The 12,136-nt window shown below is 39.5% G+C and overlaps 1 protein-coding gene across 15 annotated transcripts in view; it reads right to left on the bottom strand.

Annotated features, from left to right (window-relative positions):
- Positions 1-12,136, bottom strand: part of KIAA0586 (KIAA0586 ortholog) — a 119,484-nt gene that overhangs the window by 75,797 nt on the left and 31,551 nt on the right. For 12 of the 15 annotated variants that reach the window (XM_071809773.1, XM_071809770.1, XM_071809766.1 and 9 more), the window contains exons 20-28: positions 11,897-12,093; positions 10,896-11,014; positions 10,139-10,323; positions 7,557-7,716; positions 6,748-6,967; positions 5,656-5,903; positions 5,087-5,163; positions 3,133-3,267; positions 1,338-1,518 (exon numbers count right to left, since the gene is read on the bottom strand). In XM_071809773.1, coding sequence (XP_071665874.1) covers positions 1,338-1,518; positions 3,133-3,267; positions 5,087-5,163; positions 5,656-5,903; positions 6,748-6,967; positions 7,557-7,716; positions 10,139-10,323; positions 10,896-11,014; positions 11,897-12,093 — 1,522 coding nt within the window. The remainder of the gene's footprint in view (positions 1-1,337; positions 1,519-3,132; positions 3,268-5,086; positions 5,164-5,655; positions 5,904-6,747; positions 6,968-7,556; positions 7,717-10,138; positions 10,324-10,895; positions 11,015-11,896; positions 12,094-12,136) is intronic. The other 3 variants (XM_071809774.1, XM_065839351.2, XM_065839350.2) reach the window with 3 other exon arrangements.

The following is a 12,136-nucleotide window of genomic DNA, read 5'->3' on the forward strand; positions in this document are numbered from 1 at the left end:
ATTGTTCTAGATCACTAATTTATTCCCATGTCACCACGTTCTTAATGCTGACTGACTCTAACAACACAGCGTGAAACAAGTGACGTGGAGAAAGGGATAGGAGCCTCACCTCGTCCTTTGCCAGGAAGTCTAACATAACAAATCTCTGAACAACAGTCAAACAACCACTTTTGAGCACAAGTTTGATAATATTTAATGTAACAGAACTTATTTTCAAGGCTGACAGTGGTATAGCTGGTCCAAAACGTTAGGTAGCAGCTCCCTTAAAAAGCTTACTCTCTATAGAACCAGCTTAAATGTGAATCAGTTCAGAACTAAACAAACATTCTTATTTCTCAGAGATAATTTTTGCCACATGTTGAACGCATTTAATTTCAATCCACTTCCTACTGTTCAAGGGCTGATAATGTGAGAAATGTTGCTCTTGTCAAATTCATAAATGTGAAAATTAAAAGGACAGAAAAACAGTTGTTTGAGCACTTCAGTTTACACAACTTCTGATGAATCAGTGCAACCACATTTGTGTTGTAACAGCTTAAGAATAATTTCAGTTTCTTTAATGATATTTAAAACCACACTCAGGAAAAATAAGAGTTTCTATGAACTTGCACTAGTTTAATTAAGCAAATATAGAAGTGTATTTTCAGATAACAACAGAGAAACTGTGATAAAAAGATAAGGGAGAGGAAGGATGGGCCAGTGGTTACAGCACTAGCTTCAACTGAAAAGAAATAACTACCCTGCTTTACCACAGCAACATATTCTGTACAATTACTTTGTACAAGTCACTATGTGTTCGTTTCAGCTACTCATTTGGGAAAAAAGAATTTCCATATCGTTAAAGGAGCTAGAATATATTACCAATTATGAGACATCGCAGTATCACCTTGATGGAGTGAAAAAAAAACAATGAGGAGGCATGCTGTGTAAGGGGACAGAGAGAAGTAGCTTGAACTGCTGGTGTTAATAGCTGTCCTATGGAAACCAACTTCAAGAATGGTCAAACTAGGTTATTTGCTCAAACAAAGTGGTTTTGAGAACTGAATTTGGCTTAAAAGAATAAAATACACACTTGACAATCAACTTTTCTATAGGCAAGTAGGCACCTGGCATGATTTTTGTCCAAATTGTAGAACATTACAAAGAAGAGTGAAGAAGAATGAAGAGTGAAGATCTGGTTCTCAGAACAGGAATGTTAATCATTTCATTGCAGCAATTGCCTGTACGTTTTTAATACTGCATTTTGAACACACTCTGAAATTATTTTAGAGACTGTTATCCAAAAAACTAAGAAACCACATAAATATCACAGAGAAAATGTAACAGTCTAATTGTACCTCCAATTTGGGCAAGTTGCCCTGGCGATGGAGAACGGAAACCCTGGTGTGGTCTGTTCTCACAAGTCCGAGCAGTTGGACGGTCCATATAAACCGAATGTCCCATTAGGATTCTCTCTGCTGCTCTGGTCAGTCTTGGTCTTTGACCTTCACTGAGCTCCCCAACACTGTCATCAGAATCCTACATAGAACAGCAACATCAGAACAGCAGGTATTAAAAAAACCCAATGTATTTCTTCCAAAACCACCATTATTACACTAATTACATTAAGCCTTAGAGCATACATAAACTTAAGTCTATACTATTAGCATTGAATAAATAAAATTGAAATGGAAGCAGTATCATCTAACTGTGTTTGGAAGCAAGATCTACATCTATCAGTACCAGACAGAAAAGAATCAGAGCCAAATAACATCACTTATTTTGTTAATGGTATCCCAACATAATCAGAACCTAAGTTATATTTTTAGGCACTTGAAGTCTTTAATGTTACACATATGGCTATTGTTGGCTGCCTGACCTTGTAGCATTGGCAGTATCTAAAAGTTACTGACTCGCTGTTATACAGCATGTCGGAGAAAAAGTTCAATTTTTAAGTAGGTTTGGATGGCACTTAAAAAAGGGCTGGTTCTCTGGATTCTGACTTTCAAAGCTGCAGAAGAAAAACAGATTTCAGCAAAACAGGCTGCATCCACATACACACAAGTGCACAGTATCATTTTAAGACAATACTAGTAACATCTAGGAGAATATTATTTCTCTTCTAAATGAGAAGGTATGTTTGCACACACCTTGCCAGAATGCGAGGGTGGGGGGGAAGTCTCTTAGTGTCTTGTATGGACAGACTGAGCGGTCTGTGACCATGGGAAAGGGGAAAAGCAAATTAGAGATGCATTTGTGCTGATGAGAAAATGTCACTACAATTACAGTCAGACTCAGAGCTGACACTGCAGGAAGCTTTTCACTAAATCCATCCACTAGAACTCATTAAGAAAAATAAAGACAGACATAGGAACAGTTAAGGAGGCGAGTGAAGTTTGTAATTATTTAGACTAAACTGACCAAGATAGAAGGAAGAAACTGCATATGCATCAATAAAACCACAAAAAGCAAGATCTGCCATAAATAAAGGTGCTCATGAATCATATTCCAGTATTCAAAGTTCACTTCCTTTAAACATCCCTCCAGCTATAGACACCCAGTCCAAACTATTACTCTCCACATAGAAAATACTTAGATGTGTGACAAAAAAATGACTTCTCTCCTTTGTGATGCAGATAGTTATATTTTTCTATTAGTCTGTTTTTTCTGCCAACTTAATATGAGTATTTGGAGGTTTTGTTCCAAGATCAGTATCAACACCATGTGTAAAAGTGTATGTAAACGTTTGTTGTTTCTTCATCCCTTTCTAAAACACTCATATGGCTGTTAAGTGCAGTGAATTTGTACTGTTAAACATACCACCTATGTTGCTGAAGCAACAAAAAATGTCCGTGGTGTTCAAAATGACAGGACAAATCTGCTGCAGTGGAACAGTAACATACACACTTCGAAAAGCAGGTACATGCGATACTATGTACAGCTAAATTGTTTATAACAACACTTAATCTTCAGTGGTTTTAAAAAGTTTTACACGAGAACGCAGTCAACAGAAGTGGAATCGCTTCCAGCAGTTAATAAAGTGTATGGACCTGTTCTACAGCCAACAGGAAGGATAAACTTGGAACCATTTTATCTACTTTTGAGTAAAAAAGTACAAACCCACTGTTTTGGAAGGAAAAGGACAGTATTTACCTCCAAATGGTGCATTCCTTCTTGTGCAGCAACAGGTGCTTGATTTAATTTGGCTAAAAGAGTCAGGACAGGATCCCTGTGACAGCCTTTATCCAGTCTTCTTACCACTTGCCCTTCACTGGGCGGATCATAATCCTAAAATAAAGAAGCAAAATCCATATAATACATGATCCAAGACACTTTTTTTGTGTTAAATTGAATCAGTCTCAATTAGTTCACAATTAAGCTTTTTTCTTTTATAAAGGAAGTTGTTACAGTTCCCACATTAAGAATTTGAGTCATAAAAATCTCGGCATTTAAAAATAAGCAACCTGATGCACTGTTTTCTCATTTTACCCACAGACACACAGGGTCCTTATCTGATATATAAGACTGCAATACATAGAGAACAAGGTCCTTTAGGCCTTCAAAGCTCACTGAAACAGATATACCCTTACACACACTGCTTGCCAGCAACAATTTGGCTGCAGAGCTGCTCTCACCAGCAAGGATTTTGTTTCCTCAGCCAGAGAAACTTATTTGAGGATGGAGGATTATTGGAAGGAGTTATGATCCAGCTGACAGAGGGAAGATCATCTTTGCAAGCAAGCTTTCTAACCTGATGAAGAGAACTTTAACTTAGGGTCACCTGATAACGAGTCTTGAGCCCAGAGTTAAAAAGAGGGGGGATCCAAACGGATCTTTCACAATCCTGATCAAGAGGAAGTGCAATCTCCTCAAGTGCTTCTAGACATACATGACAAAGTCTGGACAACGGACAAAAAGATCTGTGAGTTCACAGCACACTCTTGCAACTATGACACAAATGAAATCATGGAGAGCTGGTGAGGGGTCTGGACCACAAGTGTGATGGGAGCGGCTGAGGGACCTGGGTGGTTCACCTGGAGAACAGGAGCTGAGGGGAGACCTTCTGATCTCTGAACTGCCTGAAAGGAGCTTGGAGCATGGAGGGTGTTGGTCTCCTCTCCTGAGTAGAAAGTGATAGGAGGAGAGAAAATGGCCTCACGCTGCACCAGGGGAAGTTTAGATGGGATATTAGGAAAAATTTCCTCACCAAAAGGGTTATCGAGCATCAGAACAGGCTGCCCAGGAAAGTGGTGGAGTCACCATCCCTGGAGGTGTTTAAAAGGCGTGTAGACTTGGTGCTTAGGGACACAGTTTAATGGTGAAGTTGGCAGTGTTAGGGTACAGTTGTACTTGGTCATCTTGAGGGTCTTTTCCAACCTAAACAATTCTATGATTCTGTCTTCCAGAAGAGCAGTCTACGAAGTTTTTAGAAATCTCTCTGGAGTTCCCTTCCACCAAACACTATTACAATTTCACTATCAATTTGTTTATGCTTTCAAAATGAAAACAGTTTGGTTTAAGCATAGTATTACTCTACCCGATACTATCATTTCTATGACAGTTATGTCCTACCGAGAGGCATTACACAATGTCAGAAAGTTCAGGTATTTGAGGAAAAGTGTTAAAAGAGAAAGGGAATGGAGAATACCTTGACTTGGGAGGCTTCCAGGACAATGGACTGAAGTAGATGTCAGATAAGAACTTATACTGAAGTTTTAAGCAGCTTTAACTAACTCCTGCCTCAGCTAACCTACTTTAATAATTTAAGCACACAAGCAATTAAAAGATGGCTCAAAGCCAAAACAGCTCAGAGCACAATAATGTTGTATTCTGCTTAAAACTAAACACAATAAAGAGATGAAAACATGTATTAGCTACAGAAGTATATAAACCATTCAACTTTAAAAAATATATATATTAGTTTGTATCATGTGGGTTTTTTATTCCTTTGGAGCACTGAAATTTGAACATTCTTTGCAAATGTACAGTTTAAAGGCATAAATGTAAACAGTTCACAAGTGAAAATGCTTAAAGCATATCCAATTTATAAAGATGCTCAAGGTAGAATACCACACTAACTCTGTTTCCTTGTGAAACATTTCCTTACCATTTCATTGGCATCTCGTAAAGTACTTGTTAAACTCTCAGTAAGGTTTGGAAGAGACAGTCCTCCTTCTGCTAATGCTGTAAAATATAAGTTACAAATACTAAAAACCATGCAAGCTATATGAAAGAAAGCCAAGGCCACATTCTTTAATAATTGCAACATAGTGCTTTAGTAAAGTTGGAAATCCCTACTACAGGATGTGTAATACGAAGACATATTTTCAGCTTCCAATACAATTGCTCTTATACTTCGCTTTCAATAAAAACTTAGCGCTTAATACCACATGTACTTGTGCAAGGCAGTTCCAAACATTTCCGAAGTTGATCTTATGACAAAAGGGCAGATTTTATCTCTTCTTATTAGTCATCAGAAGCATTTTGTTCAGAGACAAGGAAAAGAGCAATGAGGTCTCTTAAATCCAAAACCACAAACTGAAAGTTAAAGATGAAAGTTTGCAGTTTTATCAGAAAAATGTATGAAATGCAACTTCAGTAGACTAGAAGAGAAGTTTATAAAGGATTTGGATTAATTCTTTTTTCTAATTTCCACAGATTTGTCTGATGAGTTACCTCTTGCAGCCAGCTTCTGTCCATAGCTGAAGAGCACCTCCCCTTCTGAGATGGGTCTGTCTGCGGTTTCTGTTTCTGTGTCGGTGAGGGTGAGGCTGCTTTCCTGTGTGGACTGCTCGGAACTGACTGTGGGCGCAGGTGATGGAACCTGCGGATCGCAAGGAAGCGATTCAAGCGGCCTCGCTGGCGGCTGCCGAGCCGGTAATACCAAAGCCTCTGGTTCCTCATCATTTGCCACTGACATCTCACTGTAATATAAGAATACACATTATGAATACACTAAAAAGCATCGAACAACATAAAGTCTTAAATAAATACTGAAAAGTCATTAATTTGCAAGTATTTTTTCAGATGAAAGAGCAGAGCATTTTACATAATAGTCCGAGCATCAATACGGTTAAATAACATTATTAGTGAATTTCTGGTTATAACTAAAAACTACAGCATGTATTTCCACTGAGGTAATACAAAAAATAAAATGCTAAGAATACAATATTCCATTGTCGCTACATTTATTAATGTTTGTTATAACAATACCAGTTCACAATGCCTAAAACTACCTGAAAGGAGGTTGTAGCATGGAGGGTGTTGGTCTCTGCTCCCAGGCAACAAGTGGTAGGACAAGAGGCAATGGCCTCAAGTTGTACCAGGGAGGTTTAGATTGGATATTAGGAAAAGATTCTTCATGGAAAGGTCTGTTGGGCATTGGAACAGGCTGCCCAGGGCAGTGGTGGAGTCACCATCCCTGGAGGGGTTTAAAAGCTGTTTAGATGAGGTTCTTAGGGACATGGTTTAGTGCTAGGGTTAGGTTATGGTTGGACTTGATGATCCTGAGGGTCTCTTCCAACTGAAACGATTCTAATGTTCAAAAGGACAATGAATAAGGACCAACAAAATCTGAGAAAGGTCCCGATTTCACATTTTTCTCCAAAATATAAGTCAAGCAATTAAAAAAATAAGAATCCTGGCTTATCTCAGTGCCTCCTGATATACACACTAATAATTTCTCTACTGACTTTTTGAGGATATATGTAGAAATAATATATTCATTTTTTTAAGAAATGAGAAAACGGTGCAGCCTGTTCAACTCACACAGCCTTGGGACGGAATGGATCTTCAGCTAAAGGACTGGGCTTCTCTTCTTCCAAAGGAAGTTCTGCGTCATCCCACGGGTTTGGAGGCTTTGGACTCTCCATTTTCGCAGCTTCGGAGACCCATTGCGAGGCAGGAGGGCTCGGTGTGGCTGTCCTAGGAGGCGTATTGACAGGGGTAACCACAGGTGTGCCAACATGACCAGGTGGAATCTCAGCTCCTGCGTACGGTGAAGCCAAATTTCAGATCAGAAAGGAAAGGAGGAATTAAATCCCAGACAAAGAGTTAGTTCCACTGAGCCCTCGTAGTGTTTGTGACACCTTCTGATTGTCATGGAGACAAGGTTAGATTAAAACTAGTTTCTTTTAAGTAGTGTTGGCAGCTGAAGGAGCTAGAATAAAACCTCAATTATTATACTTACTTCCTTTAATAAAGGAGACTGCTCTGCATTTTAAAAACTAAGCTCCTTTACTTGAAGAGTGTAAATTTGGCTTGCTTAATGTTAGAAACACGGGAAGGAGCAAAAGAGTTATTTTCCTGATGTGAAAAAGCGTGGAGGGGCTGGGAGGAGTGGAAATCATACAGACCATAAAAACATGCATTAAATTTGAAAAGAGAACCATTACCAAATAGATGTTTGCTTTTTACATGCATTAGCCCATAATTTTTGTACTACATGAATTCCCACTTGAATTATAGCCTCAAGAATATTTCTCCTGAGAGGTAACATGTCTTTGAAGAAAAAAAATTAAAGGCAGTAGATTAAAGCATATTTGCTACTTCTAAACTTCAAGTACTATTTTCACTACCTGTTTCTTTTATTTTTTCATGTTCGTGAACATCCTCACTGATTTCTGTAAGAGACAGAGAAGACTCCGGAGTTTTGACCGGAGGCAATTCTTTTTCTGAAGGTGGTGTTTGTGGTGGTGTGGCCTGGGGTGTTGGTAATGGAGTAGGTACAAGAGACTCCTGAGGGGCAAAAAATAAATCATAACCATGGTTATTATCTCAATGCAAAATTATTATCTTCTAAGTATCCCCAGAGTTAGATGAGGAAGAGAGAAAAAGGCAGGTTATCACAGAACAGGAACACTGGTTGCTTAGATACGCGCTGCATGGATCTAACTCTTCCATCTAAATATAACGTTGCACCAAGCTAAATAGTACACCCTGACAAAATAAAATAAATTTAAAACCAGTAAATTATCACATACTAATCTTAATAAAGGATTTGATACATTGTTAAGCAAGAAAATATTTTGTGACATGGACAAAATTGAGTCAGTGTGGTAATTTTAAGGTAAGAGGATCAGCTAAAGAGAAGATTACAAACAAAGCAATAGCCAAGGCAGTAAAGCACTAAAATAAGCACAAACATAGTTGTGATGCTCCTTAAAAAAATGACAGTGATGCTGATAAGTCTGACAAGCAAGTATGATGGATGTCGTTCAGCCTGCTACAGAGGATTATGACAGACCTTTCCAGGCTTTTTCCAGCCCTGTTGTCTGGTATTTAATAAAGAAAACAAGAGAATAGGACTAAAGGAAGGCTTCCGGGTTAGTTTCTGATTAATAAATCCTCAGACTGATGATATTTTATTAAAAACATTTATGGGAAATGGAACACGCTAACACATTGGGCAGTTCACACACAACTGGGTGACGTTGTGAACACCAAAGAACTCAGTAACTGAGCCACTGAAGTTCTAGTCAGGAAACTTTAGTGTAAGAAGGGGTAGATCAACAACGCACAAACTACATATTCAGGAACTTGAGCTAGGCAGAAAGAGAAAAAGAGAAGAAAATTAGGAATGTACAAGTTATCCAAAGGATGACTGTTAGCCATGAATGTGGAAAGACAAAATAATTAGCGATCTGAGATTCCAATAAATGCAGGAGAGCACCATTACTATAGCACAAGGCACTGAGAAAACCCCACCTTGCATACTACGTTATTATTAAATATGTGTATTAGCATATTAATATTACCCATGGCCAAGACAAATTCAGACTGGAAAAAGTAAGAGTGCTGCCCATCAGCATGAGTTGAAAAATGGTATGCGTGCAGACAATTGCTCTATTTGGCCTAATCAAAGTCCAAATGGGACAAAAATAATCTCCAAAAGCACGCAAATGATTATATATAGTAAGAAGAAAACCACTATTTCAGCCTAAGGACTTTTCACTTTAAGCTGGTACAGAAACACAGAGGCTTAAAAGGGCCATTGATCGATGCAGAATGGTTATTATAAGAGGTTTCTACGTATCAGAAGACCAAACTCCAAAGAACAGCGCTCTTTAACATCGCACCCTCCTTAGTCTAGGCTGTACATTAGGAAAAGGTTCTTCAACCAGAGGGTGTTGGACACTGGAACAGGCTCCCCAGGGAGGTGTCACAGCCCCAAGCCTGACAGTGTTCAAGAAGAGACTGGACAACACCCTCGGACACACGGTGTGAACTGTGGGGTTGTACTGTGCAGGGACAGGAGTTGGAACCGATGGTCCATATGGGTCCCTTCCAGCTCAGGACATTCTGTGATAATCTGCAGGGGATAGGGGAACAGCTCTTTTGGTGCAGGATGACTGTATTTAAACCTGCAGCAGCGAGATGATTCCTTTCGACTACAGAACAATCTGTTGGTCACTTACAGCAGGCACTAGCTGGTATTTCAGTCTACATGCACCATAGCAGAATAGAATAATCAATTAACAAACCTGTGAGTATTTAGATTTCTAAGCGCAACCATTTCCACAGTCATCCCAAAGACATTACACCACACCGGATTGTAGCACAGCTATGTTGTTATCCAAAGAAGAGCCAAATGCCATTTGATTATCAAAGGGAACAGAGAAAATTATCCTGTCTTACAGGAAGCTCTACTAATCATTTAAGCATTTACTGAAAACTACTGAACTCCAAACTTAGAAATAATTAATACTCATTTTTACAGATATTAAAGAATGGCTGCAAGGCCATACGATGAAAAATAATATCATTCTCAAACAGAGCGTGACATATTTCATTCTTGTGACTTCGCAAGAAAGTAGTGTAGCTATTTTTGCTGAAAATACCACAAGCTATCTTTTGATAACATTAAATTAATTACCAAGTCTTTCCTTCAGAAATCAGTTTCATGCTCAGACTTAAAGTAAATAAATAAACATAGCATGTTGCATGCAGCACAAAAGGAATTCTTTTTTTTTATGAAATAGATTTAATCTTTTTGCTTGGTGGGGTATAATAAGGAATAACTGAAAAATACAAATCACGCACATTCAGTTCTCCAGTCTTTTTCTGTCATCTTTGTCTTGGACATGGTTAAACCATCATCCCTCAAAGAAATGATCCCCTAGAGCTGCCCTAAGAAAACTTAAATAAAATGGACTCTTACCACCTTAATTGTTGCACTTGGAAGAACATTTGTGGCAGGAACCGCTTTCTGAGCCTGCTCGTTACCCAGCATGGTCGCAATTGTCTCACTGAGAGCTTCATTTACGAAATGACTGATCATTTCTGAGTCCACAGGCACGCCAGCATTGATAAAGAGTTGAAATCCTCCACCACCTGCAACTTCAACTGGAAGTTGAGAAACACAAAGCACACATCCAGGTTTTACTTCTTAAAATGCGTGTACTGTACCACAGCCACTCATTTTTATCCTCTGTGAACTTTTCAACATTGCTTTGCAAAAAGTGATTTTTTAAAAATTTTACAGATAAATCAAAAACAGTAGAGAAATAATTCAGGATCATAATAAAGGCAGTGAAAGTCAGTGACATCACGGGAGAAATGCATTTGTCTCCTATTTTTATTTGTTTATAAGGGACGTAAATTTTGACATATCTACTAACGAAAGACAAACAAACATTTGGGCTTAGCAAAATGTCGTGGAGAACCACAATCTGATTTAGATTGCCAGTAACAGAAGATGATTTGCACAGTGATGTACTTTACCTGTTCTCTTCCTTTTTTTATGTAATTTATTTCAATGGGCTCAATGTCTCAAAATAAAGCATGCACTTCTGCATAATACAGTTTCACTGGTTCACCGTTATCAACTCTTAGGCTCAGGCAATGGCTACGTAGCCTGTTAAAATTAGCCAAAAACTGAGATAATCCATCTACTGAGAAAAATACCTCATACTTACCAATGTCAGAGGTTACAGTCTCACTGTCTTCACTATCTGAGGTGCTAACATTGGGCACTGTTTCTTTCTGAGCTGGATACATCCCACTGATAATTTTTGCCATTATTTCTTGCTCCACCCTGGCAGAATAAAACCTGTTTAATTATCAGCAAACACCAAGACACCTAAACCTATACAAAAGAGCATTCTTGACATAAAATGCAAGGTAGCTCAAAGGAAAAAGGAGAAGGGAAAGAAGGGGAGATGAGAGGAGAAGGGGAAAAGGGACCTGGGGGTCCTGGTGGACAGCAGGGTGACCATGAGCCAGCACTGGGCCCTTGTGGCCAGGAAGGCCAATGGTACCTGGGGTGTGTTAGAAGGGGGTGGTCAGTAGGTCAGAGAGGTTCTCCTGCCCCTCTACTCTGCCCTGGTGAGACCACACCTGGAATATTGTGTCCAGTTGTGGCCCCTCAGTTCCAGAAGGACAGGGAACTGCTGGAGAGAGTCCAGTGCATGGCAACAAAGATGCTGAAGGGAGTGGAGCATCTCCCGTGTGAGGAAAGGCTGAGGGAGCTGGGGCTCTGGAGCTTGGAGGAGACTGAGGGGTGACCTCATTAATGTTTACAGATATATAAAGGGTGAGTGTCAGGAGGATGGAGCCAGGCTCTTCTCAGTGACAACCAATGATAGGACAAGGGGCAACGGGTACAAACTGGAACACAGGAGGTTCCACTTAAATTTGAGAAGAAACTTCTTCTCAGTAAGGGTGACAGAACACTGGCCCAGGCTGCCCAGGGAGGTTGTGGAGTCTCCTTCTCTGCAGCCATTCAAACCCGCCTGGACACCTTCCTGTGGAACCTCAGCTGGGTGTTCCTGCTCCATGGGGGGATTGCACTGGATGAGCTTTCCAGGTCCCTTCCAATCCCTAACATTCAGTGATTCTGTGAAAGGGAAGGTATTCTTATGGAGTCATTCCTTTTTCCATCTACATTCTCTCGCCGCTTTGATATACTGCAACTCACCAGTTTATCAACCTGTTTTCTATAGTTTCTCTCCTTTGAATCAGTTCATCCAAAACATCAGAAGACTGCTGAGGAGCAGAAGCCACGGGAGGAAACAAAGGACCGTTGTATTTTGGTGAGGCAACTTTGAGCTCTCCATTAAGCTCCAGAAGAGGCTCAAAGAATTCTGGAATTTCATCCCTCTCCTCTTCCTGATCCTAATAAATAAGTAGTAAATTAAGTTATGGTGCATTTCTGGAA

The sequence above is a fragment of the Patagioenas fasciata genome, chromosome 5, assembly GCF_037038585.1.
Source record: "Patagioenas fasciata isolate bPatFas1 chromosome 5, bPatFas1.hap1, whole genome shotgun sequence".
In the NCBI taxonomy this organism is placed as follows: Eukaryota; Metazoa; Chordata; class Aves; order Columbiformes; family Columbidae; genus Patagioenas; species Patagioenas fasciata.